We start from the raw sequence: 25,301 nt of genomic DNA, 5'->3' as shown, positions 1-25,301 counted from the left end.
TCAATTCACTACAGAACATGCAAAAGTGGTGTTTATCATCGCTCAGCTCTCCAGGAAGGCATTGCAGTGGGCCACTACCTTATGGGAACATAATGGACCTGTTATGCAATTGTATGAGCAGTTCACCAATCATTTCAGAGAGGTTTTCAGCCACTCTGCCGAAGACTCTTATGCCCATGAACAACTTCTCCGCCTAAGGCAGGGTAAGCCTCCAAGGTGTTCTGCCAGCAGCTCCAGCGCAGCACAGTCCTTCGATCCCTGTCAATCCCAATCCACTCCGTAGTTGGCCAACACTTGGGTAAAGGCTACATCACCTACCAAACTCCTCCAATAATGCTCCAGGTGGGTGTATGCCATATTGAAACACTTCCCTTCCTTGTGCTGGACAGCTCCACCATTGATGTGGTTCACTGGTTAATTCATCATGCTCCCACTGTGTCCTGGACTACTGGAGAAATTCTCTCTTGGAGTGACTCCTGTTTTTATGAATGCCTGGCTCTTCCTCTGTGTCGCCAGAACAGCAGTATTGCTATTGCAGCTCCAAAACCAGCTCAGTTGTACGTCACCTCCATTGAAAGCCCCACAAGTGAAGACAAGGTCCAGATCCCGGCCACATACCAAGCCTATCAAGTAGTATTCAGCCCTCAGAAAGCCACCCAACTACCTCCCCATCGATCTTGGGACTGTGTCATCGAGTTACTACCTGGAGCACCACTTCCCTGGGGTTGCATCTACCCTCTTTCTCTGCCAAAACAGAAGGCCATGGAGGAGTATATTGAGGAAGCTCTCCAACAAGGATACATTCGACCATCCACGTCTCCTGCCACTTCAAGTTTCTTCTTTGTGGCCAAGAAAGATGGTAGCTTGCACCCTTGCATTGATTACCGTGCCCTAAATTAAGTCACCATCAAGTACCGCTATCCCCTTCCCCTGGTCCCTGCCACCCAAGAACCCTTACAAGGAGCCACTGGGTTCACCAAACTCAACCTGCGGAGCACTTATAACCTCAGGTGGAAGACTGCATTTGTCACCCCAACAGGCCACTACAAATATCTAGTGATGCCATATGGCCTGGCCAATGCTCCATCTGTGTTTCAGGGCTTCATGAATGAGATTCTCCGGGAATATCTCCATCTCTTTGTCCTTGTCTATATCAATGACATCCTCATCTTCTCGAAATCCCTTTCTGAGCACACTCGGCATGTTACCCAGCTCATTCAGCACCTCCATGAACACCAGTTGTTTCTCAAAGCAGAGAAGTGCTCCTTCCATCAGTCTTTCATCCAGTTCCTTGGGTATAACATCAGCCAGAGGGGGTGCAGATGGATCCGGGAAAGGTCCAGGTAGTTCAAGATTGGCCGCAACCCTCCACTGTGAAACAACTCCAACATTTCCTAGGATTTGCCAACTTTTACTGCAGATTCATCAAGAAATTTAGTTCCATTGCCACTCCTCTTACCTTCCTCCTCAAGGCAAAGCCCAAGTCCCTGTCTTGGTCCTCCGCTGCCAACCTGGCCTTCCAAACTCTCAAAGAGGCCTTTACCACCACACCAATCCTCAAATATCCTGACCCAGAGCGATCATTTGTGGTAGAAGTCGACGCCTCAACCACCGGCATCGGGGCCATCCTATCTCAGCGGCAGGGGAATCCTCCTAAACTCCCTCCATGCACTTTTTCTCCAAAAAACTATCCCCCGTGGAGCAAAACTATGATATTGGGAACAGAGAGCTACTTGCCATTAAACTAGCGCTAGAGGAGTGGCACCATTGGCTCGAAGGAGCACATCACACCTTCCAAGTCAGAACTGATCACCGCAACCTTGAATATCTCCGGAAAGCTCGGCAGTTCAATCCTCGCCAGGCCAGGTGGGCTTTATTCTTCACCCGTTTCCAGTTTACCGTCACCTATCGTCCAGGGTCAAGATGCTCTCTCCCACCTCTATTCTCCAGAAACTCCCAACTCCAGCCGTGAAACCATCCTTCATCTGTCCATCATTATCAGCCCCATCCAATCAGCCCTGGACGAACAAATTGTTGAAGTCTCCTAAGCCGTCCCAGCTTTGCCGGATGTCCCACATGGCGATTGTATGTCCCAGTGAATCTTCGTCAGCCTCTCCTGGAATCCTTCCTCTCCTCCTTGGGCACTGGCCATCCAGGCATAAGCCAGACACTCTCGCTCCTTCACAATCATTATTGGTGGCCCCGAATGTCTCAGGAGGTCCACCGTTTCATCCTGGCCTGCCCTGATAGCGCTATCGCCATGTCGCCATGGCATCTCCTTGCAAGCAAACTCCTACCACTGCCCGTTCCTCATCGTCCCAGGTCCCATCTCGGAGTGGATTTCATCACTGACCTTCCACCATCCCATGGCAATACCTGTGTGTTGGTCGTGGTCGACTTCTTCTCCAAGGCCTGTCATCTGGTCCCCCTCAAGGGTCTACCGGAACTTCGGTCTCCCGGAGGACATTGTGTTGGACCGTGGCCCCCAATTCATCTCTAGGGTATGGAAGGCATTCTTTTCCCTCCTAGGGGTATCGGTCATTCTCTCTTCGGGATACCACCCTCAAACTAACAGGCAGACAGAACATAAGATCCAGGAGATAGGCCACTTCCTGAGAACTTACTGCCACAGCCATCAGACCAGTTGGAGCCGTTTTCTTCCATGGGCCGAGTACACCCAGAACTCTCTTCGCCAACCTACCATGGAACTCACCTCCTTTCAGGGCATACTTGGCTTCCAACCTCCCCTATTCCCTTGGTCTGGGGAACCATCCAATGTCCCCAAAATCAACCACTCATTCCAGGAGAGCAAGAGGGTCTGGGATTCCACCCATGTCCATCTTCAAAGAGCCATTCGCCGCCAGAAGAACCAGGCTGACACTCGACGTTCAGATCCTCCACAGTACCAACCCGGGCAGATTGTCTGGCTCTCGAACAGAGAAATCCATTTACGACTCCCCTCCAAAAAGCTAAGTCCCTGTTATATAGGTCCCTTCACTATAGTCAAGCAAATAAATCCAGTCACTTACCGTCTTTAATTACCTGCACATTATCGCATCACACCAACCTTCCATGTCTCTCTGCTGAAATCTCACCACCCCTCTTCCTCTCTTTCCTCCACAGAGTCAGGTGTGGTTAATGAACCCCCTCCACCACTGATACTCGAGGAGGGCCCGATGTATTCAGTGCGAGACATTCTGGACTCTCGGTGTCGGAGGGGCCGTCTCAAGTACCTTGTCTACTGAAAGGGGTTGGTCCAGGTGAGAGGTCCTGGGTACCTTGGGATGACATCCTGGACCCCGTTCTACTTACCTACTTCCACGCCAATCACCCGGACCGTTTCCAATTGAGCAATCGACTACAGATGAAATGAGGGACTTAGATATATACAGTATATAAAAAAATCTATTCTAGAATAGATTTTATGAACTGATGAAAAATTTATAGTCTCTACCAGATGGGTTCAAAAGTCACCAGATATCTGCAAGGCCAAGATTTTTACACATCCTGTGAAGTGTCACTGTTGCTCTAGGGGGCTTACACACTTTCGCTTCACTATGATCAAGAACCATCAAAAGATTAAAGTCTCCTCCCAGTATTATATCATAAGGGGTGCCAACAGTTTGCAGCATCCCTTCAAGATCTATAAAAAAGCCCTGGTCATCAGCATTAGGTGCATAAATATTAGCCCAAATCAGCCTTTGTCCCTGAATTTCAACTAAAACAATAATGACTCTTCCTAATTTATCCTTAATCTGTTTGAGATATTTGAATTGTAGATGTTTATTTATCAATATAATAACTCCCTTGCTCTTACTTGAGCCAGCACTAAAAAAAACATGTCCACTCCATATCTTCCCAAATCTTTCAGCTTCCTTCTATCTCAAGATGGCGCCGAGTATGGCTGCTGCTTTGCAAGCTCCGACACAACATAGTAATGTTTTGTTTGTTTTGTTCACAATTCTTATGTTTTTTGTCTTGGATGTTGCCTGCCTTATTGTCTACGACAGACAAACACTTTTGGACATTGGTTCAGCAATCTCACACCATAAACCGGACTTCACATTCCTCAATGCCGACCCGCTGTTTACAAACACGCAAGCGGAGCCCTTTGTCTGGGCAGCACGGCTGCGGAAACGCAGGAGGAAAAGGGGAAACAGAGCCGGCGTTCTCATCAGAGTAAGACGCCACGCAAATCGACCCCCGCTACCCACTATTCTACTGGCAAATGTTCAGTCTCTGGATAACAAGCTCTGCGAGCTGAAAGCGTGGATCTCTTTCCAACGAGATACAAGGGACTGCTGCATTATCTGCCTAACAGAAACTTGGATGTCTGCAGAGATTCCAGACTCAGCCATTGAACCCGCGGGGTTCTCCGTGCACCGAGCGGACAGAGCGAAAGACCTCTCAGGTAAAAGCAGATGTGGTGGTGTATGTTTTATGATCAACAAATCCTGGTGTGATCAGAGGAACGTACATTCTATTAAGTCTTTCTGCTCTCCTGATCTGGAATTTCTTATGCTTCTGTGTCGACCATTCTGGCTACCGAGGGAATTCACAGCAGTTATTATCACTGCTGTGTACATCCCCCCACAAGCCGACACAGACCGGGCACTCAAGGAACTGGATGGGAGTATAAGTGAGCAGGAAACCGCGCACCCTGAGGCCGTGTTCATTGTGACCGGGGACTTTAATAAAGCCAGTTTAAAATCAGTCGCACCAAAATATCACCAGCACATTAGTTTCAACACACGTGGGGACCGGGTTTTGGACCATTGCTACTCTCCGTTCCGGGTTGGCTACAAATCCCTCCCCCGCCCACCATTTGGCAAATCAGACCACTCTTCCATTTTGCTTCTGCCCGCTTACAGGCAGAAATTGAAACAGGAAGCACCCACCCTCAGAACGATCCAGTGCTGGTCGGACCAATCAGATTCTACGCTACAATACTGTTTTGATCACACGGACTGGGAGATGTTCCGGTCTGCCTCTGATGACGACATCAAGCTTTACGCTGATAGCGTAATGTGTTTCATCAGAACGTGCGTAGAGGACGTCATTCCGACCAGAACTGTATGAATCTATCCAAATCAGAAACCTTGGATCAATAGCGATGTTCGCGCGGCACTTAATGTGCGGATCTCCGCTTTTAATTCCGGGAATGTGGAGGAGCATAAACAAGCCAGTTATGCCCTCCGAAAAACTATCAGAACCGCAAAACGCCAGTACAGGAGTAAGATTGAAGGACAGTTTAACACCACCAACTCTAGAAGCATGTGGCAGGGAATTAACATCATCACGGACTTTAAAGGGAATAAAAACTCCGCTGCCTCTCTACCGGATGAGCTAAATACTTTTTATGCTCGTTTCGAGGGAAATAACACCACCCTCGCAGAGAGAGCTCTCGCAGCTGAAGCTACAGAGGTTAGTTCACTCTCCGTCTCTGTAGCGGATGTAACACGATCCTTCTGACGGGTGAATATCCGCAAAGCCGCTGGCCCAGACAGCATTCCGGGCCGCGTCATCAGAGCGTGCGCGAACCAGCTGGCTGGTGTTTTTATGGACATTTTCAACCTTTCCCTCTCTTTGTCTGTAGTCCCCACATGCTTTAAAACATCCACCATTGTGCCTGTTCCAAAACAATAAAAAATAACTTGTTTAAATGACTGGCGTCCTGTTGCTCTGACCCCCATCATCAGCAAATGTTTTGAGAGACTAATCAGAGATTACATCTGCTCTGTATTGCCACTCTCTCTTGACCCGCTGCAGTTTGCTTACCGCAACAACCGCTCCACTGATGATGCAATTGCATCTACAATACACACTGCTCTCTCCCACCTGGAAAAAAAGAACACTTATGTGACAATGCTGTTTGTAGACTACAGCTCAGCATTCAACACCATAGTGCCCTCCAAGCTAGATGAGAAACTCTGGGCTCTGGGCTTAAACAGCTCGCTGTGCAGCTGGATCCTGGACGTCCTGTCAAGCAGACGCCAGGTGGTTAGAATAGGCAGCAACATTTCCTCATCACTGACCCTCAACACTGGAGCCCCACAGGGCTGTGTTCTCAGCCCACTACTGTATTCCTTGTACACACATGACTGTGTGGCAACACATAGCTCCAATGCCATCATTAAGTTTGCTGATGACACGACGGTGGTAGGTCTGATCACTGACAATGATGAAACAGCCTACAGAGAGGAGGTACACACTCTGACACACTGGTGTCAGGAGCACAACCTCTCCCTCAACATCAGTAAGACAAAGGAGCTTGTGGTGGACTTCAGAAGAAAAGAGAGAGAACACAGTCCCATCACCATCAATGGAGCACCAGTGGAGAGAGTCAGCAGCTTCAAGTTCCTAGGTGTCCACATCACTGAGGAACTCACATGGTCCATCCACACTGAAGTCATTGTGAAGAAGGCTCATCAGCGCCTCTTCTTCCTGAGACGGCTGAGGAAGTTTGGAATGAACCACCACATCCTCACACGGTTCTACACCTGCACTGTGGAGAGCATCCTGACTGGCTGTATCTCCGCCTGGTACGGCAATAGCACCGCCCACAACCACAAAGCACTGCAAAGGGTGGTGCGAACTGCCAGACACATCATTGGAGGTGAGCTTCCCTCCCTCCAGGAAATATATACAAGGCGGTGTGTGAAAAAAGCTCGGAGGATCATCAGAGACTCCAGCCACCCGAGCCATGGGCTGTTCTCACTGCTACCATCAGGTAGGCGGTATCGCAGCATCAGGACCCGCACCAGCCGACTCCATGATAGCTTCTTCCCCCAAGCAATCAGACTTTTGAACTCTTGATCTCCCATGATCAAAATACATCAGCACTGCACTTTATTACCCTTACTCTTATATCTCACACCGGACTGTCATAAATTATATTATTATTATTATATTATGCCTGAATGTCAATACAGTACAATACTGTACATTCTATATATATATATATATATATATATATATATATATATATATATATATATATATATATATATATACTTTTTTATATATTTTTATTTTTTATTTTTATTGAATAATGTGTATCTATATAGTGCGTATTGTATACTGTACAGTGTATGTTATTATTTGTATACTGTTGAGTGTAATTATGTGTATAACAGATGTTTAAATTGTGTTGTGTTAATTTGATGTTATTGTAAATTGGTATATGTCTCATCACTGTCACGACTGCTATGTTGATCGGAACTGCACCCAAGAATTTCACACACCATTGCATTTGTGTATATGGCTGTGTGACAATAAAGTGATTTGATTTGATTTGATTTGAAAGATGTGTTTCTTGAAGAAACACTATATCATATTTCTTACGCTTAAGAAAGTAACAACCTTTCTTCTTTTTATGGGGTGCCCCAACTCATTCACATTCCATGTGGAGAGGGATAATCCATTCATATTAACGATGTGACAACTTTGTAATCGGATTGCTCAATTTTGCCTCACAAATTTGTAAGGCAAAATTACATAACAGAAAATACTTTGTAAAACAAACCTCTGCCAATAGGCATCATAAACACACGTAACATATAGATTCATTCACAGAACTGACTCAAAGATGTGTTCTTCCACAGAACATAATTCTAGCCGCTATAAACCGTTCAGTGTCCTCGAACAGTCAAACAGATAAACGGTGAACCGGTTGCTTATGAATGCAGCAGATGACGTAATCATTCCAATGTACCGCAGAAAAACTCTGCAAATCAAACCCCAGCCAACAGGAGGCATAAGAACAAAGAACATGCAGGTTCATCCACAAAACTGTCCCAAAGCAGTGTTACTCCACAAAGCAAACTCTAGCCGCTAGGCGGAACCATCATAAACAGCAGCAAAACAGGAATCCCGGTTTCTTCGGGTGATCAAGATTCAAGTTCACTCAGAGGGCACATGAAAAGAATACACCATGACTTACTCAGACAGCCAACTGTAAAAAAGACATCCTTTGTGTGGGCATGTAAATATTTTGCGGTCATCCATAGTGTCTAATCTCAATGTGGCCGGGAACTTCAGTGCAGAAGCGATCTTCCGTCAATGCAAAAGATTCTTTAAGGAAAAGTGTTATTCCACCAAACAAACTCCAGCCGCTAGGCAGAGTCAGTGCAAAAAGAAACAAAAATGACGCCCAACTTCCTCCAACAGTAGAGTCAATGAACTGAGAGTCGATCCACTTACATGAGAAAAACCCCAATGGTTTACTCACTCATAGATTGTATAAAAGACAGTGCTTGTTTCGGACACTTGAATACTTTGCGACCGTCCTTCGTCTCTATTCTCAGTCTGGCCGGAAATATCAGTGCAAAAACGATATTTCTTTGATGCAAGAGTTTCTTACACTCCTTGAATCACTCGCGTTTCTCTCTTGTCGAATTCGCAAAGTCTGGGAACAAGAAAATACTGTGATTCTTCCAAGAAAGCCCTCCCCTGTTCTTCGCCTGGCACAACACAAGATCTTTATCGGCTGATCTCATAAATTTGACCAAAATCGATCGGGGCCTGTTTCCCTCAGTAGATCTACTCGCCGGAACTCTTTGAGCTCGCTCGATTTCCAGCTTGTGGCCTGTTATGTCGAGCAGACTCGGGAAGAGTTCATCCAAGAATTTCACCATATCTCTGCCCTCCTCATGCTCAGGAATTCCAACAATTCGGACATTATTCCTGCGATTTCTATTCTCAAGATCTTCAATTTTTCCAAGAATACATTCCAAATCAACTTTGGTCACGGGTGGATTAGTGGGTAATTCCCTCTCCGATGACTCAAGACAATCGATTAGTCTCTCAACATCCGTCACTCTTGTGACTAACTCAGATAATTTTGTTTCCATCGCAGTAATCGATCAACGTATTACAGCGAGATCCTCCAAGTCAGCAAGAATCCTCGTCAGCATCATCAACATGTTGGACAGTTGACGCTGGATCTCTTCTCTCGTCGCACCAACCAAATTGAGTCCCCGGTCTACAGGCCTGACGGGGCTTTCATTCTGAGCACGTAAGTGTCTTTTAATGTCTCCAGAGCCCGAAGATTTTGACTTCTTTGCCATATTTTACCTCAAAGAGCAAATGTGTAACTGACTGTATCGAATTTCACCAGGTTATCACGTAAAAATAATTAAACATTTAGCAAAGTGCGCAGAGCTTGTTGCTCACATGTCTGCTCCCTGCATGGCGTCACGTGACCTCAATGACGGCTTTGTTAAATGAATGGAACTCTTAAAGAAACTGGTCTCAAAACAATTTGACAAGCACCTTATTTTCATCCTACTTCCATATATAGCATCTGAAGGCAGCATTTTCCAGTTTTTGGACGCAGCCAGAATCAGCGGTATCAGACATAGAATCATTAATAAGAATCACAATCAGTAGAATTAGAATCAGAAATAGATCAGTATCTTTATTCTGAATCACTGTTTCTGAACCATACAGTAAAAAAATTCAACGCACAGTGGATACTGGATAAGAAACCAGTCAACCAACATTTATAAATCCAATCCTGAAAGACAAAAAGATGTATTCTTTATACTGCTATGTCAAAATATCAATAAGCTCACTAGTTTTAAGCACCATACATAAAAAGCTGGTCATCTCTGTTCCCTGGAGTAGGTCTATGTGTGTGTTTTTGTGTGTTCTGTTTAACATTTGTGTATGATTTTGTGTGTAAAGTATCAAGATTTATCTGCGTTCATATGTCCAAGATGTTGCCGAGAGAGCGTGATTGTGTAAGAAGATATACATTTGCTCTCACCTGTTTAGTGCGCATGTGTGTCCTATTCTCTAATTCACAGATAAGAGACAGTGAAACCATCCTGATTGCCTTCTCTAACTGCCTTCACTCATCGCTTGTCTTAAACCTCTCTCCTCCCAATCCATTTCCTGCCACCCCTTTCCCCTATCATCTCATCTTTTATTTTATTCCTCGTTCTCTGATCCCTCTCATTCTCATCATCCTCTGTTCTCAGGACTGGTCACTCCTTTGGTCCTTTTCGCTGTCTTTTTTGTATAAAGAGAAGAAAGCACAAGAGGATTCAAAGAGCTCACAGCGATTCAAGAGAGAGAAAGCAGTGATTTTAAAACCTTACAATGACCCTGACTACTAAAACAGCATATTTCATGTTTTGAATACACGGGATACAGGTGTTCCAACAAGGTCTTTGACTAACTTAACCCTCATTATCAGAAAAAAACGAACTAGTTGACCAGCGTCACCCGCTGATTTATGCAGGCGTACAACATGGCTATGCTGATCCACCAGCTAGACAAGCACCAAACCAGCATAAACCAGGAATTGCATGCTGATTAACCTGGTCTTTTCAACATGGACAGCAATGTACAGCTCAACACTGACTAGCCAATAGAAACCAAGCACTGACACTAACTGATATTCTCACACGTGCACATGCACACACACTAACACTCAAACATACTGACATGCACATGAATGCACATAGACAACCTAAAGACATCATAAATTACAGCAAAATAAAACTGTGACATTGTAAAAACAATTTCACCTGTATGTGTTTGTGTTAGGTATACATGTAATGTAGTGTGCATCTATGACCGTTTGCAAGTCTGCTGCAGGGTGTCCACATGTCAAGGTGTGACGTGTGTGTGTTTTACCTGTTGCCCCTTTGGTTTTATGCCTCCCTTTGGCCCGCCGTTGGGAATTGCCCATAGCTCCGTGTTTCCTGTCCCAAAACATCACCTCATCCCAAGGTTGAAGCCACACAAATTGACAATGACTGAGAGTGTGTTTGTTCGTCTATGTGTGTGAGCACAGCAGTGCGTGCATGTGTGTGTGCCCGCTTGACACGGAGAAGTCAGCGAGACTGAGTCTGTTTATTTGTGTGAACGTGAGTGTATGAGGGTGCATGTGTGTGTGAGAGTGTGAGAAAGAGAGAGAGAGCATGCGCTCTATCCTGTTTGATTCCAGCAGTCAGAGTGGAGGCACTGTGTTCATTTCATTGAGAGCCAGGGAACGCTGAACGTATGGAAAAACGAAACGCTGAAAGTGGAAGAGAGAGAGAGGGAGGGAGGGTGTAGATAGAGGAGGGAGGTGGATGCTTTATCGCCGTTGAGTGAATCGAAGGAGAGGTGGAGCTGTTGCAGTTGGAGGGGAAGAGAAAGAGAGAGAGGAGAGAAGATAGAGAGGAGGACAGAATGAGGAGCAAAGATGCGGCAAACAAGGAAAGAGTGAGGTAATGATAAGAGAAGGTGAGATAGTGAAAGAGGTAGAGGGAATGTGAAATGAGAATCACAGGAGGGAGAGCGCTGGAGAGGAATACTGAGAGGAGGGGAGGTAAGAAAATGCAGACAATATAAGGTGAACAAGCAGAGAGAGAGAGAGAGAGAGAGAGAGAGAGAGAGAGAGAGAGAGAGAGAGAGAGAGAGAGAGAGAGAGACTCAGTGAGAAAGGTGACGTAAGACGATGGCAGTAATAGTTTACTGTCACAGCCAATCACACAAACACAAAGATTTGCCACATGGAATCTAGTGTGCATTCAAAAAAAACGATGTGCGTTTGGTGGCAGAAGGATGTTTCCCAAGGACAGTTGAGTGTCAACTCTCTTATTCACAAAAAGATATGGGAACTAAGGTAGAGAGTAATAAATAGCGGAGGATAATAAATGAGTGTAAAATCCTGTTATGAGCCCAGGCTGCTTGTGAGAGGAGTTTGCTGTTCAAGCTGCTGACTGGCTGCAGACACACACTCATGAATACACACACACTGCAGTGGAGAGGGCAGGTCTCTCCCTCTACTGCAGACTGAAGCTTTAGCATTCTAAGCCACAACACTGTTCTCCATTATCAATTCATCACAGACATCTGTCTGGTAAACATCACATGCCCCGCCCCTTCACACAGACACACACACACACACTCAATCACTCAATCACACACACACTCACATACACTCACCTGCTCATGCTGACTAAAAGATTCAAATGGTGCGAAATCAATATGGTCTCATGCACACACTAGACTCACTAGAGGTCCAGAGGCAGCAAAGTGATTAATCAGCAGAGCACACACTCCGCTGACCACAACCCAGTGTTATTATAGTTAACGAAAACTGAAACTAAAACTAAATAAAAACATTTTCGTTTACTAAAATAAAAATAAAAACTGAAATTATTGGAAAAAACTGAAACTAAACTAAAATACTTTTTCATAACTCAAAAAATAACAAATAAAAATAGTCTCAAATTCATTTTAGTTTTGGTTTTTGATATGCTAGGGTGAATATGGGCAAAGTGGGACACTTTTAATTATGATCCAAACACACATAACCTAACATTATACCTTTGAAGAAAGCTTAGGATGTCTTCAACTGTAGTCAAAAGCAAAAATGAAGAAATGCTTAATAATGGGAAGTGGAACCTTTGAAGACCCTCTTTTGACCAAATTCCAGATTTATTTACAAGCATTACACCTCAAAATTGTTTGTCAATTTCTTTGTCGTTGCTTTTCCCACCGGTGGTCATGAAATAAGCTCTGTCACACATCCCAAAGTAAAATCATCTATTTAAAACCTCAAAACGTTTAAGAGTTTACTCAAACAATTAACATTCTCTCATCATTTACTGACCCTCATGCCATTCCAAATGTGTATGGCATGTGTATTTCTTTCTTCTGGTGAACACAAACAAAGATATTAGAAGAATATCTCAGATCTGTAGGTCCATACAACACAAGTCAACAGGGTCCAAAGCTTTGAAGCTCCAAAAAGCACATAAAGGCAGCATAAAGTAGTCCATAAGTTGTTTAATTCATGTCTTCTAAAGCAATCTAATCAGTTTTGGGTGAGAACAGACCAAAATTTAACTCCTACTTCACTGTACATCTTGCAGTTGCAGTCTACAGGAACGATCATGATTTCAAGCTCGATTACACTTCCTAGTAGAGTTGGCAGAGTGCAAGCTTGAAATCATGATCGCCAAGGAGACTGCTGATGTCAATATTTACAGTAAAAATGGACTTAAATATTTATCTGTTTCTCACCCACACCTATCATATCACTTCAGAACATATGGATTTAACCACTGGAGTCTAATGCATTACTTTTATGCTGCCTTTATGTGCTTTTTGGAGCTTCAAAGTTCTGGCCACCATTCACTTGCATTGTATGGGCCAACAGAGCTGAATTATTCTTCTAAATATTATTAGTTTGTCTTCTGCAGACAAAAGAAAGTTAAACACATCTGGGATGGTATGGGGGTGAGTAATTGATGAGAGAATTTTAATTTTTGGGTGAACTATCCCTTTAATTGTTTACTTCCCAAAGATTAGTGTAGTAATTATTTACAATGATTAAAGGAAATTCATTTGGATACAGTGGGAATCAAGTTTAATAGTCCTTTGTGACTTTACCCATATTGACCCTGTATTATAAAATTTGCAACATTTACATTCCAAATTAAACATGATAATACAACTAGATAGAGGTAACACAAGACTGCCCTGAGAAATGTAATGATGTTAGACGTTTTAAATGATACCAGTAAACGTTCAGCCATAAAAAATACTAAAACTAAAATAAAAACGAACTAAACTGAAACTGAGAAAACTAAAACTAACAGAAAAACTGTGAAAACTAATGAAAATGAAAACTAATTTGGAATGACAAATTTAATATAAAATAGAAATAAAAACTCAATTATAACTATAATAACACTGCCACAACCTTCCTTGTGCACATTGAAAACACACACACACACACACACACACACACACACACACACATGTTGGTACTCCTATCATTATGAGGACTCTCCATAGACATAATGATTTTTATACTGTACAGACTATATATTTTATCCCCTAACCCTAACCCTACCCCTAAACCTAACCCTCACAAAAAACTTTCTGCATTTTTACATTTTCAAAAAAACATCATTTAGTATGTTTTTTAAAGCCTTTTGAATTGCAGGGACACTAGGGGTGTCCTCATAAACCACATTTATAGCATAATACCCTCGTAATTACTAGTGTGTAACCACAAAAACCAACTCACATACACACACACACAAACACGCACATACACACCACATTCCTTTACTGCATCCCTTTGCTATTACACACAAATACAGACCCAGAATGTCTTTACTGTATGTTTTTCTCACATTAAAACACAACTTCTAGCTGTCTTTTTGCTTTCACAAAAATTCCTGAACCACCTCATCATACCTGTAGACACTCTCCCCCTCAAACCCAAACACAGACAGCGTTTACTCTTTGACCTCAAATACCATGTCAAAGTTTCCAGGACCCTCTGTGGTGATCAAACAGTCTTCTTTTAAAAACAGGAGGGAGAGGAAGGAAGGGGCAGAGGAAGTGTACCAGCAAAGATTGGCTCAGTTGTTGAGCATTCTGCACAGGGTCTGTCACAATCCTGTCACTCTGTCATTCTGGGTTTTGTTTAACAGGTTCGTGACATCTTTGTTCTATGTCTGTCTTGTGTTTTGTTTTCTGTCTTTTGTTTGAGCGCATGGTTTCTGGTGTGGTCTCCCTTCCATGCACTCTTCAGTCGGTCTTGTGTTTCATGTCCGGAGCATGGTGTCTTGATCCTGACTTCCCTGTCTGGTTCGGTTTCGGTTGGTGTCGTGATCCGGACACTCATGCTCCATGTTCTGTCTTTTATTGGCGTGAGTGCATTGCGATTGTCATCTTGGCAGCATGCACTCACATCAATCGTTTTTGTCTGTCTCTCGCAACCACGGATGCGCTTCGCATTGCGCTCACTTTGCACTGCGCACCCAGGTCTGTCTTCTCGTTGTGGTGAGGTTTGGTCACTTCGGTCTGAGCTGTCTGGCTTATTTGTGGCCGAACTCTAACACAGGTGTCTTGTCTTGCGTTGTTGCCTGTTGCGTGTATCCCATGGTGTTTGCCTCGTGATGTACGCTCAGGCATCGTTTCGTGTGAGAATGCATGACATTGCTTTATTGGCGTTGCCGTGCATTCTCTCGACTTATCTGTCGGTTGGCATGAGCGTATATTGCCTTATTGTCTTGGCGATGTGAGCTCAAGCCATTTGGGTGTCTGTGTTTTGTGAGGGCACATGGTTTTGTTTTGTTTTGTTTTGTTTCTGTTTTCCTCGTGTCTCTCAGTCTACGTCATACCCCACCTCCTTGTTTGCCCATTATTATTTCATTAGTCACACCTACCCTGCTTGTTAACCTGTTTGATTTATCTCCCTATTTTAGTCTCCTCGTGTGTGCTGTCCACTGTCTTGTTTGTTGGTCTTGTTCGAGTTGGTCCTGTTCCCCGTCCAGTCGGTCCTGCGTGTTTTTTCCCTTTTTCCTCTAACCCATCCTTTACCTCGTTTTTTTCCCCTTTGGGTAGTTTGAGTTTTTGTCTTTGTTTATTTTTGTATTAATTAAGCTTTCTGTTTTTTACTCTGTGTTTGGGTCCTGCCTCTACTGATTCTCTGCCATTTGTGACAAGGGGCAACCTGAGGTCAAATGCACCCACTGACAATAACATTACCTGTGTAAACACACACTGCACCATTACAGACAAAAGACTGCTCATGTAATATATATGCACATTCACAAGCACTCATCAATATTGTCCTACAGTGGCAAAGCGCAGTAACTTTTAGTTACTTTTGGTTTAGTGTGGATTTTACAGTTACTACAATTTTCATATGTTTTCTTTTTAATTTCAGCATGGTTGACTTAAACCCATCTGCCACAGGACAGATCATAGTCTAAAAGACCTGATTCTGGTCATGAGTCCATTTGGACTAAATATGTAGTAACTGTGTTTTGCCTTTGTTCGGCAGAATACTTATTTACTTTTATATACATGTACAATTCACTAAAAGCAATAAAAGAAACTAGAAAAGTAAAGTTTGTTTATTTGACAAATCGGATGACAAAATGTTTTTAAGCAATTTTTTTTTAATGTCCAGTTAGCCGTTATATAAGAACAGAGAAAAGAAGCTGGGATAGTTCATGAGAAACACAATGATGATCAGTTAGACACTTTACAGGAACAGCTGTCTGTGACTTATCACTGTACCACTACAGGGGGGTTGTCCTCTCTTGCTCTAGCTGAAAGTGACAGCTGGCTTCACAGCTGCAGTGATCCTATTGTTTTTCATCTGGCGGGCACCACACTAGCCGACTCGATTTGGGTGGGGGGTGTCACATCTATCGACGGTTTTTGCTGAACTTGCCCTCCTTAGTCGCTGGGTCTGTCACATTTACCGATTAAGAACAGAGGATAGATATCACACTGAAAGACTGCCTTAGGCTTTTCTCAATGCTTCACTGTCATGCCCCATTTCTGCAGCCAATCAGCCTGAAGCTTGCCGAGAGCAAGAGCACCGAGAAATATAACCATGAACAACAATTAGTGTTTGAAGGCAACGGTTGGAGTTTGTGCCTTATCTGAAAGTTGTTGCACATGGAAAGAAGCAGAAGAAGCACTGAAAGGTTTGACGAGACCACATTTACGATATTGGCAACTCTTCAGCGGTATATGTACGTAAGAACGCGCTCATAACAGTTGCTTATTACACGTGTGAAATTTTATAAATCTATATGAATAGGGGGTTTAGTAAGGCATAATGTACAGTCACCTTGGACTGGTTTATTTTGCAATAATGACCGGCTAACTAAACTTATTACACAACTACCTATGAAATAAATAGACATTAAATATTTTTGTAAGTACTGATTACAGATCAGATCATAGAATATATGACCGTAGAATGCCGCAATTGACCAATCATAATCAATTATTAATTTTAAGTACATATTAAGTACAATTATTATTATCAAGTACATTATCAAAATAAAATGCTATATCTATAAAATAAATTATGATATAATCATAAATAATATATAAATATACTGTATAAAATAATTATAATATATCATTTAATTTGTCATTCAAATAGGCATGTTGGCTCCAAAGTGCACGCACACTGTTTTTCTGCAGAAAAATATTTCGCTTCTGAAAAACGTATCTTCAGCCTGAAGCTCATTGGTCACTGCCTTGGTCACATGTATTCATCCCACCGACTGCAAGTGAAACTTCCAAACAAGCCTACCACAGCATTTGTTTGTCACAATGCACTGAATTTTTTTTTTTTGCATGCAATGTCTAAAGTTTGATTTTGAGGTAATTTGATATAACTTTTAATATTTTTTTAATTGTTGCAAATTTATGTAGTTAATGAAAATCCCTGAAATTATTAGATTTATTTTGAGACAAAATACTTATTTGTCATTTTCAGTTTTTTTTTAATTATTTGTGGTACATAGCTCCCTTGTTGCAGGGGCTAAAGCCCCCATAAAACACATTGTATTTCTTAAAAGAGGGGAATAGATTTGTAATGAAAAATGTTCAAAATGGGCTCACATTGACGAAGTACACTTGAGATAATATGAAATGCCAGATGAGATAGAAATTTAAGTGGTTATTTAGAATAAGCATTATTCTAATTTGTTAAAATTAGCATTTTGCTGCCTCAGAAGTATTTGCACAAGTTGACAAATTTTAGCCTGTAACCATTGCCCCTATATCTACACTATTTCACTATAAAACCCCCGGGGGGCCTTTTACCCCAAGTGTGGGATCTAGATGCAGTGCAACCCATATAACAGAATGCAGGTTTCGAGAGACATGTTTTTAACAGTTGAAGTTATTTTTAACCAGCTCGAATTGCAGTGCAACTGTCAAATTCTCCCATCTAGCACATGTTTGCATAGATAAACAATTAAAACAGCACAGAAGGATGCAAAACACGTTCAGTGTGAAAGGCCCCATTTCCAACAAATGTGAAGAGCAACTCCATCCTCAGCTCCTTCCTTTGTTCCCTATTTATACTGTATATGACCCTGTCGTTCAGTCTTTCAAATTTTTTGAGATCCTTCACTACTTTTAATTGATATTTTGGCTAAAGTTGAAAGTCGTTCTTCACCTTTCACGCTAACCACAAGCATGGCTGATGATGCACTAAGATCATAAGCGCTAATTGGCTAAATTTCATTTAGCCTTCATTAAGCCTTTTTCATTAAGCCTCAGTGGAAAGATAACTGTTCAGTAGTATGTTATCTGGAGGTGTTATTTATTCATTATATTTGTAATAATTTTATTTATGAATATATATATTATTTTTTTTACTTATTACATGGCTCTATGGAATACTCTGTTCTGATTAGTCAACAGCACCATCTAGCGGTCTGATCTCTCCGAGTAACAACCGCACATCCACGTAGACCACTCATCCGGGTATTGCAAGCCATCTTTCCGGATCACTGTGCGATATCTACAAGTAAGCTAATAAAATAATTTAAGCTCAAATCAATGTTTCATGTGTATTTATTTATTTATTTGGCAAGTAGTCTTTTAATGAGCTGGATAATGAGCAGTCAGTCATTAATTACAAAATAAACACCAACAGAACTCAGACGTAAACCGGAGGTGGATTTCAACTGTTCCACAATTGATTTCTTCTCACATAATAATATAATTTCAATGCAAATCAATGTTTCATGTCCATTTATTTGTTTATTTGGTTAGTAGCCATGTAATAAGCGGGATAATGTACAGTCAGCTGGTTGTAATAAATCCCTTCAGGGTAAAACAAGATCTGATTCTGATCACCCTGTAGGGTTTTTTTTTTTTTTGATAACAACCAGCTGAGTGTACATTATATCTTACTTATTCATTCACGTGTTTATTTTATGTTGTATTAGGATGTCTCTTGTCAGTACTATTTCTAAATTAAAAATAAAAGCATTTTAAAAAGCCATTTTCGGCGCATGTTTAAAGTTGCATCATTTGAATATTCATTTTGATTGGTCAGTTTAGTAATGAGAGGAGAATTTTTATGCTATTAGCCTCCAAGGATGCCTCTGACATTCATGCTTTGATTAAAAGTGAATAAAACTCACCCGGGCTACTGTGTATGAAAGAAATGCATTATATTCATCTGTGTTATGTACATTAAACAAGAGGGCTGCCCCCTAATAGTGGACCAAACGTTAGTCAGTGAGAAAAGTCTTGGTCGACCAAGTTTTGATTGGTCGGTTGGTCGCAGAAAAAAAACTCCACAGGAAACCGACGAACGGTATCCGGTATTACCACTGGTTGGATGCTAGGAGGTACTATGGGGTAATATTCGTTAAGCAGGGTTAGGGTTAACCCAACACAATAAAGCAAGACACTTTGAACTTTATTTTTTATTTATTTTAACAAAAAATTCAAATGAAACTGGAAAAAAATTAAGTGCAATTAAAATGTGTGTTGTTCAACTTTTTGAAAGATGGTTTTACAACAGTTGTGAAGGGCAACGTCTCTCTGGCAAAGAACCTACTTCATCTGAGCATTCTCTACCGGTCGGGTATTTCGTTGTCCGGGAAAATACATCATGTGTGTGAATAAATTCGTTTTGTTCCCTCCTTCACAATATATATATATTCGCAATATCCAATTACATCGGCAATCCCTGGGCTGAGGGATCAGTCCAGGGGTTGCATTGAAAATTAAATACATTTATTTAAAAAACTAAAAACTTAAATCAAATACATTTCTAAATTCAAATTGCACTCCAAACAAAATGAAAAAGCAATTAAAATAATGAAGTGATCAAAAAAATAATATATAAGTAACCACCTTTCCATTTACCGTTAGGCAAGTATCCGTCCAAACATGCAGCGGAAAATTACTTACACAAATGAAGACATAAAAACAATTATAAATGCAAAAGTTATAATTATAATGATGATAATAATTACTGAAATATAAATCATGGATCAAGGTGAATGTGTTTTTGTATTATTTTATGTTTTAATCACAGATGTATAGGCTGCAGAGTTGGTCACAATGAACTGCTCTGTGGAAATAAAGCGAACTGAACTCAAAGCACATCCTGAGCTGAGATGTCTGAGGTCATTTGCAGCACTCATAGATGATACTGTTCTTGCATAAACAAATTCAGAGGACAGAAACAAAGAAAGAGTGAGAACCTTTTACATGCGCATGTTCCACGAGACTGCACCCCTCCGAACAAACAGCGTGTCATACATGCGCATAGACGGCTTTTCTGTCATCTGTTCTTAATAATAAAATAAAGTGTTGTGGCAGGGAGGAGGGCGGGGCCGGGTCGTGATGCTGCACACCCGGCCCCTAATCAGGCTAATCAAGCCCTCGAGAGGGATAAAGGCGACCGGAGGCAGCAGTTCGAGAGAGAGAGAGTTACGGGCAGCTGCCCTGTATGTGTTTATGTTTGTGTCTTTTTGTTTTATTAAAAGATTATTTATATTGTCAAACCGGTTCTTGCCTCCTCCTTTCTATTGAACTTTGTTACACTGGTGTCGAATCCCGGGAAGGATGAGGGATGCGCCGTAGTAGAGTCCTCGCCACTACCATCCACCCCAACTGAGCAGCCACGGCCATCTGCTGGGGGACAGAGGAGCCCAGCCGCCTGAGAGCGGAGGAACGGCCACAAACAGCGAGGGGAGGAGGGGCTCCTGGCCGACCGCCTGGAGCAGGAGAACCATCCACCGAAAACGCGGTGGGGCGTTCCGTCTGCCAGGGGCTGGAGGACTGCCTCCGATCCGCCCGGGGAGGCGTGGCTGTCGTCCACTAGAGGGTGGAGGAGTGGCCGAGGACCAGGCTACGACGTATCGGAGAACCAGCAAGTATTTTTTTTTTCTCTCTCTCTCTCTCTCCTCTCTCTCTCCCGCTGTCGCTCCGTGTTGGCCTTTCCCTCTCGTTTTTTTGTTGTTGTTGTTGTTTTTCCCTCCCCTTGTCACCCTCCCAGGTTCGAAGAGGCAGGGATGACCTGCCGGTAGGCGGGGCCAGATGGAGGTTTCTCTCTATAAATTAACAAAATGTTCAGACAGTCTCCTTGCTGGTTTTTCCGACACATTCAGAATCATTACCGCTTTTGCCGGTGTCGCTGTGGCTCGCTTCGTGCTTGTTTATAAATATATAATTTATATTTTAAAGGCTCATTATTATGGTTTAGTATTTCTCTGTAATGTAGAACAGTAGAACAGTGTTAGCAATGTTACTGGAACTCAAACCATTTTCTGATGCTTCCAATATATATCTATATTTAAGTAATTAAATTAATATCATAAACGTGCAATGACTAATCGACTAATGGCTTAAACTAATGCCTGCTAGTCGACTAGGAAAATCTTTGGTCGGGGGCAGCCCTATTAAACAACTATTAATTTGATCACTTTAGTTATTAGTTTATTTTGAATATATATTTTTAGGATGTTTAGCCTCCCTCTCCTCCTCTGATGGACCGCCACTACCCTCTAGATCAGTGATTTCCAACCAGTAAATGTAAGTACCAGGGGGTACTAACTATAAGAAGCATTTGATTTTGCTTTGTTTAATCTATACAACTGAGATTACGACTTAACAAAAATAACATTTGAGAGCTGTCAATATATTCAAATAATGAATCTCAAATAATCTCTCAGACTTCAGATCCAATTTCCACCAGAACTGTAAAAACTTGAAAACTTGTGAAAGACAAACAAGATTTGGTGCCTCATAAAAGGAGGAAGCAACTTGGTGAGTTTGTTTTGCACCCATAATATCAATTGGTTTTATTTTAAACTTAGTTCACAAAAAAAAAAACAACAACAAAAAAATATTTTGTTGTCATTTTCTCAACCTCATGTTGTTCCATACCCTTGATATTCTTTCCTCTGTAGAACACAAAAGGAGATGTTAGGCTGAATTAGCCTCAGTCACCATTCACTTTCATTGTATGGAGAAAAAAAAAGATACAATGAAACTGAATGGTGACTGAGGTCAACATTCTGATGAGGCTTCTGACATACTGCCTGTTGTGCTGCATGAAAAAAAGGTATTCAAAGGGGTTTGGAACAACATGAAACTGAGTACATGATGATAATTTGGGGAAAACTATCCCTTTAAAAGTAATTAATTGTATAAAAAAAATAAAAAATAAAAAATAAAAAATAAAAAAAGGGGGGGGGGGGGGGGATTTTTTCCCCTTTTCCTCCCAATTTGGAATGGCCAATTCCCAAAGCGCTTTTCGGTCCTCGTGGTTGCGTAGTGATTCGCCTCAGTCCAGGTGGCAGAGGATGAATCCCAGTTGCCTCAGCGTCTGAGACCGTCATCCCACGCATCTTATCATGTGGCTTGTTGAGCGCATTGCCACGAAGACATAGCGCATGTGAAGGCTTAACGCCATCCACCGCGGCAACCATGTTCAACTCACCATGCACCCCACCGAGAACGAACCACATTATAGCGACCACGAGGAGTTTACCCCATGTGACTTTACCCTCCCTAGCAACTGGGCCAATTTGGTTGCTTAGGAGACCTGGCTGGAGTCACTCAGCACGCCCTGGGATTCGAACTAGCGAGCTAGCAAACTCCAGGGGTGGTAGCCAGTGTATTTTAGCACTGAGCTACCCAGGCCCCCAAAAAAGGCCATTTTAATAATATTAATAAGTACAATATCCAGTTAAAAGAATCATATTTCCAAAAAATTTACTTTTCTTTTTTACAACACAGCAAATCAAACCAGGTCTATTTACACCAAAATAGGTTTACAATCTAGACTTGTGGCTTTCTCAACACACACTGAGTGCTGCAAGCAAAGAGTTAAAAACGGATTGATGGATCCAGGGAAAGGAACAGAAGGGATAAACTGGGTTTTACAGTACCTTAGTGTAAATCCAGACTGTGTTCAGATCAATGGTGCCAATCCACACAATCATTCAACCCCAAACTGAAATGTGATTCCTGTTTTACAGCACAAAATAAGATGTTCTTCTGTCACTGAGAGCTGTGTGTGTATGTATAAGTGCGTGAAGGTCCATGATTTATCATCAGGAAGCTCAATCTAGAGCAGCGGACATCTGGCTGCAGATTGAGATTTGGGATAATTGGCTGCGGATTAATAATCCCACTCGATGCTGGGCAGCCCAGAGAAGCAAAAACATGGCAGATTACAATCCAAAACTGTCCATCCACCCGCTGGATTACACACACACACACACACAAATATTCCTATACTCCTCTCTGCTCGACAGTGGTCTATAAAACTATTCTTTCATGTCTTAATCCCGTTTTCAGTCTTTCTTTCATCTATTTACTTATTTCACTCTCATTTCATTCTACTCATTCCATTTGATTGTTCTGTTCATTCGTGTCTTTTAAACTCATCTGTGCAGCGGTAGATTAGGGGATTGTAATTCCAGCTAAACTGCTCAGTTTATCTGAATGAGAAAGAGGACAGCATTCTGCGCGCAGAGCAGGGGAGGTTTAATGGGATATTTGTTTGTCGTTCAGCTCATGCTATGATAGGATGTAGGAAGTGAGGCGGAGCAGCTCAAATCCTACATCAAATGTCTCTATGCAAACGAGGACAGCTGACCTGCTGCCAGAAACGGAAGCACAGGAAGATTTGGAAATGGTCTTGCACTGACATGACAGACACATTAATTCCCAGCACAGCCATGTAGGGAACTCGAAGTTAGCTGTTAATTGTGTTCTAACTTAAATTGATCCTTTAAATAATTTATTGATAATTATTTGAGGCCAAGACAGACAGTCAAACTGATCTTCAAGAAGTGGAAATATCTGGATCGGGCTCTGACTCATATCCGTCTGGTGCTTTGAATACTAATCTTATAAAGCAGATTCCATGGGCAAGAATGGATGGAATTAATACAGAGGATTCTTGAAAAGAGGGTTTTTTCCAAGAAAATCAATGATCCTGATCTTTTGTTGAGATTTTTATCAAGGAGGATTGGTTCTCGAGGCAACAGGGCGCATGTGGAAATTTGATTTAATAAAAAAACATCTCAATAAAAGATCTGGATCATTGATTTTCTTGGAAAAAAAAAAAAAACATTTTCATCTAGATGGAGATTAGACACGATGAAGGTCTGTCCCTGTTGTTTAATTATATAAGAGGAACCCTGGATCTGTCCCCTACACTTGCATTTATATACAACATTACGTAAGCCTGGTGATGACAAGAGTGCTGATATCTGTCTGTGTTGCATACACACTTTCTCGTCTATGTCTGTATGTGTCTGTGATCTGTATACACAGAGAATGACATGCACCCTCACAAAACACTCTGCGCTTTGTGTATCTGAACCAGAGAAGAATACACTCATACATTTTTAAACACAAGAGATCATAAGAAGGTTCTAACTGTTAACAAAAGACACAAGAAAATAAGAGAAACTAAATGCTGGATGCTCACACATATAAACAAAGTTCCACACAACAGTGAGACAGTTGCAGACTTGCAGGCTTGTGTTTTATTGATTTGAGTAGGTGTGTGTGTGTGTGTGTGTGTACATGTTTATGTGACATTGTGGGGACCAAATGTCCCCACAAGGATAGTAAAACCTGAGATCACCTACACTGTGGGGCCCAGCCAACGGTCCCCACAAGGGAAATGGCTTAGTAAACATACTAAACAATGTTTTTTTGAAAATGTAAAAATGCCACTGGAGTCACGAGTTCAAATCCAGGGTGTGCTAAGTGACTCCGGCCAGGTCTCCTAAGTAACCAAATTGGCCCAGTTGCTAGGGAGGATAGAGTCACATGGGGTAACCTCCTCGTGGTCACGATTAGTGGTTCTTGCTCTCAATGGGGCGCATGGTAAGTTGTGCGTGGATCGCGGAGAATAGTATGAGCCTCCACATGCTGGGAGTCTCTGCAGTGTCATGCACAATGAGCCACGTGATAAGATGCGCGGACTGATGGTCTCATAAGCGGAGGCAACTTGGATATGTCCTCTGCCACCTGGATTGAGGCAAGTAACTGCGCCACCACGAGGACCTACTAAGTAGTGGGAATTGGGCATTCCAAATTGGGAGAAAAGGGGATAAAAAAAAAAAAAATACATACATATATATATATATATATATATATATATATATATATATATATATATATATATATATATAAATGCAAAAAGGTTTCTGTGAGGGTTAGGTTTAGGGGTGGGGTAGAGTTAGGAGATAGAAATTATCGTTAGATCTGTATAAAATCCATAAAATGCATGGTGTGTGTGTGTGTGTGTGTGTGTGTGTGTGTGTGTGTGTGTGTTTCAGTAAGTGCTGGTTGATTCTGTAGGAATACTGTCATCTTATTTTTTGCAAATCATAGCTCCACTGTGTTTAAAATTGACTCTGCTAAAGCAAAGCTCATTTACAATTTATAAATATATAAATATTTACTTTAATTATGTAGACTGTGTCCTGAGGCTTGAGTTTTCTTAACTGTAAAATGACTTTGTAAAA

General features: G+C 41.9%; 1 protein-coding gene across 5 annotated transcripts in view; it reads right to left on the bottom strand.

The window, feature by feature from the left end:
* LOC127451336 (NHS-like protein 2) overlaps window positions 1-25,301 on the bottom strand; it is a 126,964-nt gene that overhangs the window by 52,702 nt on the left and 48,961 nt on the right. The window contains exon 1 of one of the 5 annotated variants that reach the window (XM_051715964.1): window positions 10,645-10,875. The exons of the other annotated variants lie outside the window; for them this stretch is intronic. Within the exon in view, the coding sequence (XP_051571924.1) occupies window positions 10,645-10,726 (82 nt within the window). The 5' untranslated portion in view covers window positions 10,727-10,875. Of the gene's footprint in view, window positions 1-10,644; window positions 10,876-25,301 lie in introns of those variants that run through there. 5 annotated transcript variants of the gene reach the window in all.

This window comes from Myxocyprinus asiaticus, chromosome 2 (genome assembly GCF_019703515.2).
Source record: "Myxocyprinus asiaticus isolate MX2 ecotype Aquarium Trade chromosome 2, UBuf_Myxa_2, whole genome shotgun sequence".
In the NCBI taxonomy this organism is placed as follows: domain Eukaryota; kingdom Metazoa; phylum Chordata; class Actinopteri; order Cypriniformes; family Catostomidae; genus Myxocyprinus; species Myxocyprinus asiaticus.
Note: the sequence above shows the minus strand (reverse complement) of the source record. Positions and strands in the feature narration are given on the sequence as shown.